At 40.8% G+C, this 15,081-nt stretch overlaps 1 protein-coding gene across 2 annotated transcripts in view; it reads left to right on the top strand.

Annotated features, from left to right (window-relative positions):
* The window catches only part of MIER1 (MIER1 transcriptional regulator), a 31,774-nt gene that overhangs the window by 8,436 nt on the left and 8,257 nt on the right, over nt 1–15,081 (top strand). For both annotated transcript variants that reach the window (XM_027463489.3, XM_027463488.3), the window contains exons 2-8: nt 246–270; nt 1,756–1,901; nt 6,842–7,009; nt 9,503–9,635; nt 11,476–11,540; nt 11,868–11,940; nt 14,594–14,745. In XM_027463489.3, the coding sequence (XP_027319290.1) occupies nt 1,803–1,901; nt 6,842–7,009; nt 9,503–9,635; nt 11,476–11,540; nt 11,868–11,940; nt 14,594–14,745 (690 nt within the window). In that variant the 5' untranslated portion in view covers nt 246–270; nt 1,756–1,802. The remainder of the gene's footprint in view (nt 1–245; nt 271–1,755; nt 1,902–6,841; nt 7,010–9,502; nt 9,636–11,475; nt 11,541–11,867; nt 11,941–14,593; nt 14,746–15,081) is intronic.

Here is a 15,081-nt window from a genome sequence, read left to right on the forward strand (position 1 = left end):
CTTCAATTATTCTCACTAAAATAGAGCAGCATAGGTATATAAAGCAGGAAATGAGTGCTGCTTCCCTGGAATTGCTTCGGCGTGTTTGTGGTGCCCTACTCATCAATATCTTTGCAATGACTTGCTCGTTTGTAACCTCTTATGTCAGATGAATTATTGAATTAAGTCTGTGCACATTCAATAGAGAAAAAATAATCTCTTGTCTTTTCTTTTTTTTTTTTTTTTTTTCCTTTTTTTTTTTTTAGCCTTCAGTTGAGTCTTCAAGTCCAGGTAAGTATTTTTAGCATTTCTTAAATTTGTGAGGGAAAATTTTCTTTTTGCAGGTCTCTTCCAGCTGGTAACCTACCGATAGAGCTTGGTGGATAGCTTGGTGGCAGCGTTCATTTACGTAGTGACTGCTTTCTTCCAGGCTGTACCAGCACAAGTTTCTATATGCTAAAATACCCCGGGGAACGGGTTCTGTTGTTTGCAAAGCTGCACCAACACGTGTTGGGAGCACTGGTGTGTTCGCAGGAGCACAGTGCGAGCTGGTGCTGGCAGCGTGGAAGAGACCAGACCACTGGTTCAGTCACTGGGATGAGCTCCCCGTTGGTGTTAGAAGTAAAGAGAGCCAAAAGTTAAGGGCACCGTGTGCTCCCAGTTATCAGACACGCCATTGCTGTGTGGTTTTACACGTAGATATATCAAGATCAAAAGCAGCAAGAAAAGCAGTATCTTTTTCCTCGTTGAATTGCTAAAAATGAGGATTTTCAAGACTTTGGCTTTTAAAAATGTTTATTTTCTCATATCCCAGGATCCCAGAGTTACTGCATAAACTCAGGCTAAGTATAAATTACAAATGTCTGATTTTTTTATAGTTCGGTACCACTTCAGTTAGTTTTACGTATGTGCAGGGTTTTTGGCATCCTACGTGTGGAAAAGCTTTCCACTCGGTACTTTGGCTGGACTGCCATTGTCTCTTGAGCTCTTCTTTCAGAAAAACAATCAGTTACCTTAATGCTTCAAATTACAGAGTATAGTTAACCCCAGCCCTTACAGTTAACCCTTCCCTCTTCCACCCATAGTGTTGATACAGTCTTCAGGCTTTGGGAAATGAAACTTAAATTGTTCATGGAGACAAGTGGAAAAACGCTAGCAGAGCTAGAATTAGAAGTCAGGTATTGCTGAATTACATCAGAATGCTGCATCTGCCCAACCCTTCATCCATTCATTTATTTTTCATTGTCACAAAATATGATCGATCATCCGAAATAAAATCTGCATAATTGTGAAGCTTACTCTAGGTTTAAATTTTGGAAAAGTCATTAGATTATCTTTGTAGTTGTAAACAATAAAGCTTGCAAAGTACCAAGGAAACAACTGCCCTGAATTTGTATTTTGAATATGTCTACTCCAGTAGAACTCTTGATTTCAAGAGATTTATGATCATTTAGGAATTAAGTCTTCAAAAACTGAACATCTTACAAACATTTAACTAGGGACCTGATGTCCAGATACGTAGTACTTCAAAAACTGGCTGGTTAAACATCATCTCCTGGTTCTTTTTCCCTTGATCTCTTACTACCTGGAGGACAGCTTTCACTGTCCTCTGAATAATGTGATTGGCTTTTCCTGAGATAAATGATTGAGCGATTTTGAAGATAATTTAATTTCTCAATATAATTTGAGTATTAAAATGTCACCATAATAATAATAGTAATTAAAAAAAAACACTAAACTCTAACTAAAAAAATTCTTTAAAATGTTTTCTATCAGGAGGTTCAGCAACATCAGATGACCATGAATTTGATCCATCAGCTGATATGCTGGTGCATGACTTTGATGATGAACGGACATTAGAAGAGGAGGAAATGATGGAAGGAGAAACAAACATCAGTTCTGAAATAGAGGATCTTAACAGGGTAGGTAGTATTAAGTAGCTATAAAACATAACCACAGCCCACAGTCTCACACAAAACACTTGCAGGTTTTTGCCCTTATATTTGGGGTTAAAAAATCAAACCACTCATAAAACATAGGCAAATAATGTAGATAGGGGAAAGGGGCTGAGCTAAATTTGCAGTTCTCGAAGTTTGGGAAAAGGAAATTGGTACATAAATATTTAATAACGCATGATGCTGTGCTTGTTTAGTTTCTTGTTGCATATATACGGGTATGTGATTTACATTTTAGAGCTACTGTAAGTTAAAGCGTGCTCTGGCTAAACTCGTATGCTCCACAGTTACTGTTTTCCAAAACTATTGCACTTGTTCAGTGCATATAGATTTTGATTTAAAAAAATCCAATAATGTTGCATTCCATTCGCATTTGTATAGAACCATCCATATAATGCTTTAGTGGGGAAGATAGGAGTCTCTTCATTTTTTAAGGCAGAGGAAGCAGAGATGTAGATTAACGGATTTGCTCAAAGCAAAAAGTTGTCAGCAGAGCCTGGATGAGAACTCCCATGTATTGATAATAGTGATAAATACATCTTAAAATGTGGATCTCCTGAAGTAATTGCGTATTAGATTTATTTTGCATGTTGAGGTTATGCTGTCACTCACGTACTGCTTTAATTTACTACCCAGCCAGGAATAATATCCTTAAACTACAAACGAGGCTCATTGTAAATGCAAAGTAATGTAGATACTGTCTGGGACCTCATTGGCTGAAAAGGCTGCCGGAGCAGATCATTAATGATTTTTAAATCCATATTTAATGTACAAATCCTGTTTAGCACCAGGGGTTGTGCCAGTACGGCATTAAATTGATTGAGTACATTTAATCTGCAGTTTGGATGTGTTAATTTCTTCCTGGTAATTTCAAGTTTGATATTAAATGGTAAACATAAAGCTAAATAAATTGTATGTGAATCTAAATATGCCTCATTTAGTTGAGTGAGAAATGAAGCTCCACATACGTCATTTTTTTAAGTTGAAAATGCATTTTTTTCTTCATAATTGGTGAGGAGTCAACATCTGGCTGTATAATCTATCACCACATTGCAGTGCTTTGTTTATGAGTGTAGTTCAGCAATCGGTGTGTTCCCTCATGGTTAGAGGGGCTGTGTGTTCAGATTTCTGCCTGTGTCAGCTCTCCCTGGTCAGGACAGCGAGGGATGTCCTCACTGGGGCTCATGTTGCTCCCCTCGGGACCCAGGAGGATGCTCTTAGAGGCCGGCCCAGAAACTTGGTGGGTTTCTGTCGGTGCTGGAGGCAGAGCTTGCACTGCCTTGCAGATGCTTCCCCAAAGCAGGGTCTTGCTGGGGACCCATGGTTATTTCTGGTTGGGGGATAGCAGCCACACATCCAGGCTTGCTTCCCTCTCCTTTTTGTGCTGCTGTTCTCTCTCCCTTTTTCTTTTAATCACGCTTTTTCTTAGGCATGGATGACAGACAATCTAAATCTCAAAACTATTGTCAAGACAAGTACTAGCCTGTCTTTTTCTTTCCCCAGACATTTACGCCTATTACTTCAGCTTCCCCCAGGCTGTGAGTGTGCCTGATTTACTAGTACAGCTCCTTCAGAGACGAGATGGCAGTCAGGTTTTGCAGAAGAATTTTTGAACCTTAGTGATTTAACTCCTGAGTGTCATAAAAATTATGCATTCCTCCTCCCAGGAGGAGGTTCTTTTCTGCTCATTGTTTGAAACTGGGGAATCTGTGGTGCTTGAGGTTGCACAGCTCTGGTGTTCTGGGCACGCTGGTGCTGCAGCTCTTCAAGGTGCAGGAAACTTGGCTGCATCATTTTTGTAGGAGGAAGCTGTCTTTACACTATGCCTTGGAAGCAGTAAGTGACCAGGCCCAGCAAGCTGCAGAAACTCAATTTCCTCCCACTCTTAGTTAAGAGTTAATTTCCTCCCCCTCTCCTTTTTCCATTTATCATACATAATCACTTGGGTTGTCCCCCTGAAGTCCCCCTTTTCAGAGAGGGCTCTTGGGTTTTCTTAGGGTTGTACAACAGCTTCCTTTTCTCTGTAAACGAGAGATCCATGCATGGGAGCACGCAGTGGCTCTCCCAAATACTCCTCCAGCCTCTGGCAGGGTGCAGTTCAGGCACATACGAACCAGATGTTGTCTCTTGTAATGCCTCCTGGTGTTATTTTTCCCCTCCTGTGGATTTGTCCATTTGATTTTTAACCTCTGTAAACTCTGTCCACAAGGCATGTGGCAGCGTTGCGCAGTTCATTTAGTGTGAGGAGTGTTTGTGTTTTTCAGATGTGTTTTGTGTTCATTGCAGAGGCTGCCCCGAGCTCTTCAATTAGAGTGCAGTCATTTATATCGACCTTCTCTGTGCTCCTTATGAAACAGTTCTCTGCTACATCACTCCCCCTCGCTTACCCCTACTCCAGATGCATGGTTTATAATCCAGTTCTTTTTATTAAATATCTTCCACCAGAGAAATTTCTGTGCCATGGGTTACCCATGTTATTTTTTTTTAACCTCTGTTTCTACAATATCCTGAACCAATACAGGGATGATGATCCTGGTACCGAGAGCATTTTATCTTTGAGAGTTGCAGGCACTCGGAGTTTTTTTAGTTGCTATTGCAAGGCTCTGTCTAGGAAAAACATCCTAAATACAACAGCACTTTCCCAAGCAACATCGAGTAATCCACCTGTTGCATAATTCACACATACCTACAAATGATGGCAGAAGTTCCTTCTGATTCTCCGTCTGTATCTACAAATAGGATAGCAGTGAGGAGTGCTCTGTAAAAGTACATTATTTTTGAAAACGTACTGGAGAGCATTTGTTTGGATAATTATATGATTTTTTTGATAGCTGTACGGTAAGGTTTTAATTAAGATCACAGCACTGTCATGTTGTCCATGCCAATAAAACATGATTTCCCTGCTTCTGAGAGTTCATTCTGTGAACTGGTAAAGTAGGAACCAAGAAGTCAAAGAGGGAAGGGGAGATTTGAGTCCACGTGGCCTGCATCTGCTGTGGATGTAGCTTAACCAAAGCCTAGCCCAGTAAGTGGGTGAAAGGCTTAGTCCTTGGAAGCAAAATAAAATAAAATACACAGACAATGAGGATGGGTAACTCCTGTGTTACTTTTTGTTTTACACAGCAGAGCTAAATGCATTTACACTTTGTGAAAGGTAATGTTAGTGTGCTTCCAGAAAACAGAAGTGTGCTGAGCAATGAAGGCCCTTAGGGAAGGAGTTCGGTGGCAGAAGTACAGGGCCAGCAGGTAACTAACCCTGATTATCAGCCAGGATTCACACTGCGTACCAAGCAGCAGTATTTAGAGCTGCATACACTGCTGAATAATAAACAAAGCGTTCAGAGAGAGGTAATTGGAAAATGCTCTCTGAGAGTTTCATCTCTGAGAAATCCTTTTAAGTGTTCCGTATACTGCCCCTGAATGCAAGATACTGAGGTATTACAAGCACTAAAGTGACTAATTTGCAGGCCTGGCAATTAATCATTTGTGTTAATAAATTGAATGCAATTAATTGGCAACAGCTCAGGAGTCACCAAACTTCAGAGCTGACTGGATCACGTGAAGTATCTCTGCAGATTAGACCAGAATTCTTTATAGAAAGATTTCCAAATCTGCACACATTTTAGTAGATTTGCTTCCTACATCTGCTTTTGTAGGCAGCTAGATTAAAGCTGTGTTTGTGAATGAGGAGATGTGTGTGTAAACACTGCTGTCTTTGCCTGGACATCAGTGATGCTGAATTAAGGCGATCCCTCACCTGCATCCAACTCCTCATGGCTTGTTATGCACAGGAAGGGGAGATGAGCATAGGTGAGGTGCATTTTTTGTGTTATTTTGTATTGGAAGCTCAGGTTGTAGAGCCACGTGGAGCTGTCCCTGTAGTGCAGCTCTCCAAACAAAGATTTAACTCCGTGTTCAAGCCAGGCACTGCGAGTTCAGGTCCTTATTCTGCTGAATTCTTGGAAACACTGCAAAAATCACTGCTTTTGAGTAGAAAAAGCCCCTGCCATGCAGCTAGCTTCATATTTCCTGCAAAACTGTCAGCATCTTAGCTGTCTGCGGGAAGCAGTTGCTGCTGACTCACATTTTGTTTGTTTCTGTAGATATGCACAAAATACTACACATTTTTTGGGTAGTTTTGGGGTGATAAAGGGAATATCATCGATTTTATATTCCAATAAGGAGTGTGTTTTCTGCATATGTACTAAAAGGGTGAGATGTGTGGATCACACCTCATACTTGGCTGCTGGATTAATGTCTTCAAATAATCTCTGCTCCTCTCCTTTCTGAGGTCGTCTTGGAGCTGGGCACGACACAGGTTGCAGCCGATGGTTTAGCTCGGTAGCCTTCAGTCAGCTACACTGACAGCACCTCCAGGCACATAACTAACCCCAAACATCCCCACTGCATGACTGGTTGGATGTCCAGCCACCTTTTAGGGTCCAGTGCAATGCGTGCCTTGTTCCATAGGTGTGAACACAGCTTGGGATCGTTTCAGAAGCATCTCTCTGCCATACAGAACCAGGCGTTACCTGCCACGCTGCAGTGCTTTGGTTTGGTTAAGAAGTAGGAGGCAAATACCAGGGAGGGGATGGGGCATGCAGCCCTCTGGTGCCCTTTTAAAGAACTTTGTGGCCCCTTTGAGAGTGTGTGGTATGTGAAGTCTACTATAAATTTAGAAAGGATTAGGAAATTAAAAGTCCTGCTGCATAAAAACCCACACCCTTTTTGTAGGAGCCAAAACTTCTCACTGTCCGTTCAGTTTAGAGTGGGCATTCCTAGTATACCTGCCCATCAGCTGTCTGGTTTTGCTCTTAGGTTTAAAATGCACACCTGTAGGCTGTAGAGCAGATGTGGGGTGTGAAATACCGCTGATAAACCTCCAACTTTGTTTGAATATTTATCAGGAAAGTGATATGCCAATCCAGGAGCTACTTAGCCTTTATGGCTATGAAGGTACCATTCCACTCCAAGAAGATGATGATGATGAAGATGATGAAGAGGAGGAGGAGGAGGGAGAAGATGACGATGATGTTGATAATGATGACAACAGTGGCTGTAGTGGTGAAAACAAGGTAAGTGTTCACACTGATCTGATTTTCATACATCCATTCTGTACTAGAGAGCCATTCAAAGTGCCAGATCCCAGCAGAAATCGTTCAGAAGACAGTTAATTTCAGATGCTTTGTGTACTGAACTCTAATGTTTCTTCTTAATTACCCATCAGTATTTCTCGTAATTTCATCTGTATCATTCCAAACCATTGCTGAGGCAAATTAGAGTATGTTTATACACTTAGCATCATGTAAGAAGGAACTGTAATTGTCCTTCAGAAATACTGCCTGGCTTAACTGAAGTGTTCAGTGCCTGGAGGTACCCTTCTAGGTATGGCTGAGTACTTGTTCCAAGATGAAAAGCTGATCTGAAACTGAGCAGTGAAGTATGGCGTTGAATTAAAAGATGCGTCTGTGAGCATTGGAGGATACTGCAAGTTTTCTAACTTCAGCATCTAAATTGTATTTTGTCAGCCTGGCAGCAATCGCCCTGCTTGTTTTAAGTTGTTAATTAAATCTAATGCTTCAAATATCTTTGCAGAATGTATGTTTTGAATTTAGCATCTTCAAAGTTCTGTCCTGCATGTTCTTAAAATAAGTTATCTGATTTTAGAAGCGTCTTTTCTACTTGTGTATGTCCTGTGTATTTGTAATAATCCTGTCCTGTCACAGGCACAGCTGTACCTTCTCCATTACTGGTGGCATTCAGAGTTGCTTCCTGAATTCCATTAAAATATGAAACTCTTTGTGCTGTCAGTGACAAAAAATCACAGGCATTAATGGAAGTTGAATTACCTAATCTGGATTTAAACAAGATACATTTTCTTCTTTGATATCTTACCCATTTAGAGCGTCTGGAATGAGACAGAAAGATGAGAAATGACATACTTGATTCCAAAAATGAAGTTCTTAGGATTTGCACGCTCCCTTGTTATATGCTGTAAAAGATCATTTTTTTTTGTGGGTTGAATGGTTCCGAAAGAAGAACGATGCAGAGTTACACTGCATTAGGAAAGCTTCAAGAAGCTGGAGAGGCAGAGAAATTTACATACCGTGAAATATACAAAATTAAAGGCACAAAAGTGTTTAATTTTGTTGTGCCCAGAAGCATTCCTGAACCCCACTTCGTTCTTACATCCTTGTATCTCAACTACTTCCCGACACAACTTCCATCCTGTGCTCTCAGGGCCTCTGCTGGTTCTCCAGTTGAGGTACTAGCTGATGTAAGGTAGTGCCCCTCTTTTCTCTTAAATGGATCCAATCCCAGTGTCTGCCCTGGCTGAGATGTCAGCAGCAAGAGGAGCAGCCCCTGTCCCCCTGTAGGGCACCAACCCCTTGCAGCGTGCCGCAGAGCCAGGGGTGTTCCTGCCCCGCCGCAGTCTGGTGCAGTGACCACAGTCAGTGTTTGACCTAACTGCACACGTGGAGCTGTGGCTGGATCAAAAGTGTGTGCTCATGTGTCCTACCCCAACCTTCAGGGGGCAGGACCAAGGGTGGCGGGGAGCACTGGGGCTGGAGAGCACGAGCTGACACCTTACATTCTGGTGGGTGCCTTGGGCTCCAGGGAGAGCTCCAGCAACACTCGGTGCTTTCAGCAGTAAAATGCAGCCATGGGGGTGGAATAATTTTATAAATCATTCAGGCTTTCTCTGCAAGTGCACATCTTTCGACAGCTTTTTTAGCTCTGCTGCACTTAGCTGCTTTCTATTTTTAAGCTGCTTTAAGCTGCACGTGTGACAGCGCCGGGCTGGCTGTTAAAGGTGCACACAGCCGTGTGCCTGGGTGTCACAGCCAGCAAGCGTGAGCGCAAACCCGTAGTCAGAAAGCCCATGAATGGTGGAGACAACAGACCTCAGAGAAAATAATGGCTTTTTTAGCCTTTTCATCTTAACTAATTGTAACAATTCCCATTGTTGTTGTGAGTTCTCTTCTAATAAAGTAGCTTATTCTTATCTTTGTTCTTTTGGTGACTCAACAATGTACTTACACGTAGCATGCAAGTTTACCAAGGTACTATTCCCGTAGGGTTGGACCGCTCTATTGACATTTATTGTTATGGAATATAAAGTTCTCGTTTGATTGAGAAAAGTAGAGCCATTAAAGATCTGCGCTTCCTACTGAAAAATCATAAGGAGGGGCTTTGAAGGCTGAAGTAAAATTTAAAGTTAAATGAAATTAAATGAGTACCGCAAGGATTTTCTTGACTTATTTTAAAACTAGACATGATGTTTAACTGTGTTTCATGTTTCTGATTTGTGTGTTAGCACCTGAGTGTTCAGTCTGATTTGCTTAAAATCACGGTCAGCAAATAACACGGATGTGCTTACACATTTGTTATGGCTCGGTCTGAACAGCCCATAATCTGTACAGTCACTTAAGGCAGATATATAAGGGTATTTGTTTGGTTTTCATGTGTTGTCAATTTTGGAAAAAATACAGCCAAAGTGTATTCTGTATACCTTCTTTGCCACACAGAAGGTATACCTGTCTCCTCTTCGCTTTCTTATTTTTAAGGAGGAAACCATAAAGGATTCATCAGGTCAGGAAGATGAGACACAGTCATCTAATGACGACCCAGCTCCATCTGTTGCTTCTCAAGATCCACAGGAGATAATTCGCCCCCGTCGGTGTAAATATTTTGATACAAGTATGTACAGTTTAGTACTACGAACAGTTATCTCACCGTGATTGACCTTTGCTTTTGAACAGCTTCGTTAACACAGTATTCTGCTTCTGAAATATGCATCTAGATACCTACAAACATGTGTTCTCTCTTGATTTCACTGTTCTCGATGCTCATTACACTCAATGGGCAACAAAAAAAACTTATTTTTAGCTGAATGCTATCTCTTCTCCCCAGATAAGGCTCTCTGTTTAAGGCTAAATATCCTGTCTTCATAAAGGGTTGTATTTGTGGAAATAAACCTGAATTTCTGCAATTTGGAAAAGCATGCTCTCAGCCGGTGTAACTCCTTTCGCTACGTTACTCCTGGCCTAGTGGCAGTGCAGTTTATGATCCCACAAACAGCCTTGTGTGGATGTGCCCTTCAGGAAAATTTCCTTGCACGTGGAGTCCAGGTGCAGTAAATGGCTTCGGAGACCAACTTGCACAATGAGGGATGTGCCCTTCCTAACAAATACCCTTCTGTGGGGTCTGCAGCCTGGGCATTGCTACACTGTGCAGTCACAGCATTGCTGTGGAGCGTTCAGTAGGGGTTCAGCAACACCTGGCTGTTCAGTATGGTATTACCTTACTGCCAGAGCTGCAGCTGCCACTTCACACTAAGGACATAGGTTAAAAATCCCGCAAGTAGAAAATGCACTGTTTCAACTAGATACCTGCTGCGCAGCGTGTGATTACCTTGAGAAGGCCAGGTGGCATTAGTTTACGTACTCCTTCAAAGGTGAGAGTCTGAATGAATAAAAATAAAAGCTGAAATTTACTAGAAATGAAACCTTTAAGATCACTGATAGATAAAACAAAAGGAATGAAATCAGAAAAAGGCTGATGGATTTTTAAACCTGAAGTAATGAAGGAGGAGATAACAATGAAGAAAATTTATTTCAAGAATTCCACGTTTGGTACCATGGCCAGAATTGTGGACTTAGTATTTTCTCTTGTTTTGTTAAAAGAAAAAAAAAAAAACATAATGGGTTTGCATCTGTTTGAGACTGTTGAGCTACTGTCATGTAGCTGTCCCCTTAGGCAGTTCCCATTTCTGTGGCAATTTTACTTAGTGGGATTTGAACTTTTCAGTATTGAGCTACCAGGAGGGCCATTTGGACAACAGGTATTTTACCTTTGACTTTTATATACGTACCAGTCATCACTGCCACTGTTTAAATTCCTACTGTGCTATGTTTTAACTAACACAAATTAAAGCAAAAGGCTCCTTCTGATATCTTAATAGTCATAGCATAGTAGAAATGCAGTTCTTTAATCCGTAATTAATGCAATTTTTAATCTGTAGCTTATTTTAATCCAGAAATGTCGAGAAACCTCAGCATGTAGCTATGCAGAAGATTGCAAGTATCTTAAAAGAACTCTTCTTAGGATAATGCAACACTTTCAGAAAGCAGCTGTTTGTAGTCAGTTTGGAGGTGGATCATCTCAGCCGCTTCCCAGCTGGCTGAGGGAGAGCCAGGTTTTATTAGGAAGCCTTAAAATTGGTGGATGTATTAATTTCTGCCTTAACTTTCTGCAGTCAGCCCTGTATCTGGAGCCGTTCTAAATGTGCATGTTGGGTGGGTTGTTTTGAAAGCAGTCAGTGCCAGAGCATCTGGTTCGTCACTCGTGCTGCCATTTGCACTTCTGTGGTGTAAGATAAGGCGGCCGGGAGGCAGAGCAGGGCTGCGGTGGGTGGCCGGGCTCGTGTCCTCCCCTCACCCTTGCACAGGAGCTCGCTGAGATGTCCTGGGCTGCCTCGCTCAGCATGGCTCCAGTGTGGCTCCTTCTCTCTAAGTAAATGTTGGAAAATTTCTTGCAGATAGCGAAATAGAAGAGGAATCCGAAGAAGATGAAGATTATATTCCCTCAGAAGACTGGAAAAAGGTAAATATGGGCTGTTAAAAAAGTATGTGTTCCGTGAATAATGAGCTGATCTGTTACCTAGTAACTTTGAGCTCTGTAGATCACACATTTTTTCTCCATTTTGTCCTGACAGATATTGATGTTTTTATGGTAATGACTGTTAAAGACCTCCCTAGGTAGTGAGAAATATGTTTCTCTATAGTGCTGTTTGCCAATTCGTTTTTGATTTTGAAGAATTAAAGTTTTAAGAGAGAAAGAATGATACGGTCATATTTCCTTTCAGTAAAAGAACCTGCAAGGCTGTGGTTGCTGGTTGCTTAACTTTTTGTTTCTGTTATTTCTAAACAGGAAATCATGGTGGGCTCTATGTTTCAAGCTGAAATTCCAGCTGGCATTTGCAAATACAAAGAGAATGAAAAAGGTGAGACATAGCAGCACTATTGTCATTGTTTGAGTTAAGTTTCTAGTGGGGAAAAATAAAAGATATATTAGACTTAGGTCATGTGTGTGGCAAAACATAACAGCTCCTTCAAATGAAAAACAGAACCACAGCCTCAAACTGTAGTTCGTGTGCTTCACCATCAGAGCTTGAGACTTGGAAACGAAAGATTACATTGCTGGCCTATTGAGCCCTTGTTTTGTAATTTGGTAATTTACAGAAGTTTTCATATCGAATATGTTAATCTCTTCACCTAATAGACTATGTTTATGTGAAAATGGTGTTGTTGGAATTGGATTAACGTGTTAAAAGAGACAAAATGGCACCAGCAGCTTTCATTTTCACATTTTACAACTCTTCAGTCGTTATTTGAGTACCTCTTATTCTACTTTTTTTTTTTCCACTCCCAACCAGAGCGTTTGTCAGTGCTTTGTCGGTGTAATTGACTAAGGAAAAGCAGACACAGTTTAAACCCAGCTGTGAGAGATTTTCTTGCTCATTCAGCCCATTACTAAGGGCTTACATTTACGCTGCAGGTCAGTTGGAGACTGCAGCTTTCATATAAGTTAGTTTTCTGCTGGTTAGTTTAAAAACTCCATGCCTTCTTAGAATCTGTGAATACACTCAGGTGCTGGCAATTGTCTGGCTTCAGGCTGCAGGTTGCTGTAGCCGTGCTGTAGCCTGATCTGGCTGGAAACTGAGAAGGGCAGTGGTCGTGCTGATGACAGAGCAGGCTGGCAGTGAGGCTGACACATTTTGTGAGCTCTGGGCTTGGTACCCACAGAAGCTGAAGAGCATGTAACGTAAAACCATGTGAGAAGTCAGGAGCAGTAAAAAAAAAAAAAAAAAAAAAAAAAAAAGGCAGTAAATGAGAAAATACCTGCTTTTTCCTGTGAGGTTGCTCCTTGCACACTTTCCTGCTACTGTCTAAAAATAGAGCTTGAATTATGTATTTACCTGAGGTGTGGTAAATTACGCTTTATGGAGCACTCACCTGCTCTTACTGGTATTTACTCAGCTCTAAATGGCTTCTGGCCTCCAATAATAAAAAAAGATACTGCTGGTTTATGCGCTGCTGTAACCTATATAAAACAGTTTTTCATAGTCCTGCACACAGCTCTTTGCAGAATGCAGAGCCTACGTCACGGGCAAAACCTGTTGAGGGGGAAAGTTAAATTTTCACTAATGTTCTAGGGTTGTTCCAGTCTTATATACCAGTGGGGTTTGGTATCTTCTGCCCCTCCTTTTCCTTTCTGCTGTGTTTTAGATTAAATCTTTGACAGGACTCGAGATGGAATATGAATGAAATCTAGAGCTGAAAAGCAAGTGTCTGAAATTATGTCTTCAGTCCTTTTATGTCCATATCCCATCTTTATTGTTCTCTAAGAAGACCAGTCCTCTTGGATCCACTCCCATAAACAAAAGCACAAAAATGCTGGAACTGTTAAGAATAACCACCTTGCTTTTCAGAGTATGTTCTGACATGCTGGTGTGAGGAAAAACAACCGTGGATGCTGTGCTAAGCTAATTACTGTGGACTGGCTCTCTTGAGGACTATGCCTGGAGTACAAGTAGTTGCTATTAGAGAATTTAAGGTTATGAGCAATCTACAGAATTAAACAATGTGTTTTCAGAAGGCTCAGAAATGAAAATCACAGGGTAGCTCTGAAAACCGAAAGGTGCTGAAGCTGCTTTCAGACCTCCTGACACAGACCTCAGTGAGCACTGCAGTGTGCTGAGCGTGCATCAGTAAGGGTGCCTTGGAACCAGTTCTCAGGTGTCTCCTGAAAAGAGTTGTTGCAAAACTCCCAGGAAACTGTTGAGGGCTATTCCCAAAGTGTATGTTATTTGTCAAATGAAAGTGTCTTCCTTCACAAGACACTTAGTTATTTTTCTTACCGTTTTGCCTATTTGTATTTCTATTCTGCATTTATTTTCTATTTGTATTCTATTTATTTTAATGTAAAAATTGATTTTTTTTAAGTTGTGATGCACCCAGCCTCCACTCTGACCTTTCCACCTGCACACAAGCTACTGTATCGGCCCTTTCTGTGCTCACCGTACCTTCACAGGGGCTTGCTCCTTCTCTCTCTTGTTGAGCAAGTGTTAAAGGTGCTCACCAAGCTAATGGAATCAGTGTTTAAATTACTTTCTTGCTGGTTTTTGTACAGTTATCTTTCAGGGAAGACCGGGCCACAGGCAGGTCAGGATGCTTTCCTGATTCTGTTTTATCTAATAACTTGAATTTTACTTCATTTTGCTATACTGATATTTTAATCTTGCAAAGCTTGTAGGCTATTCAATATAAAAAGAGGAGATAATTTAGAGGATATGGCCTTTGTTCATGCTGCTTTCATTAATGTAAGTTTGTGAAAGCTCTCCTGGTCTGAAAGCCCATGCAAAAGCTCTGAAAAGACAGTAGAGATCTGGTAGTATTAAAAATGTTTTTGTTTTAGAAACCTGAATGTTTTTGTTTTAGAAAAGTATTTCTAGGAATTAATAGGAAAGTCCAAGTGAAATTTCCTTGCAAAGTGTCACTTTGATTGCGGTGGACCTTGGTTCTGGCTTCATAAGAGAGAATAAACATCTGCATGGTTGTTTTAGCTCGCTTTTCTTCTTCTTCTGGTTATTTCAGTGTATGAAAATGATGACCAGCTGTTGTGGAATCCTGACTTCTTACCAGAAGATAAAGTGATTGAGTTCCTAAACGAAGCATCAAGGCGTACGGGTGATGAGAAAGGCCTAGATGCAATTCCTGAAGGATCACATATTAAAGACAATGAGCAGGTATATAACAATAATGGGATTTGTAGTTTAATATTACTGAATGAATTTTCCCTTTATTTTATTTTAATCCCAATAATTAAAGTTGGGCTTGAAAAAGCTTTATATTCCTTTTGGAAATAGACATGCAGTGTGGTGTTTTTTTTTCCTGTCAACAAATATTGAACTGTTAACTTTGGCTTAACCTTGCTTTTTGTATCAATGCATTATTTTATTTATAAATAATCATGCATTAATGAGTTCTTTCAGTTACAGATTTTTTCTAAGCTTCATGAATGCGTGAAGCTAAATGTATAAGAGTCTTTAAAATATAAGAGTCTTTAAAAAATAAAACATGAA

This window comes from Anas platyrhynchos, chromosome 8 (genome assembly GCF_047663525.1).
Source record: "Anas platyrhynchos isolate ZD024472 breed Pekin duck chromosome 8, IASCAAS_PekinDuck_T2T, whole genome shotgun sequence".
Taxonomy (NCBI): Eukaryota; Metazoa; Chordata; class Aves; order Anseriformes; family Anatidae; genus Anas; species Anas platyrhynchos.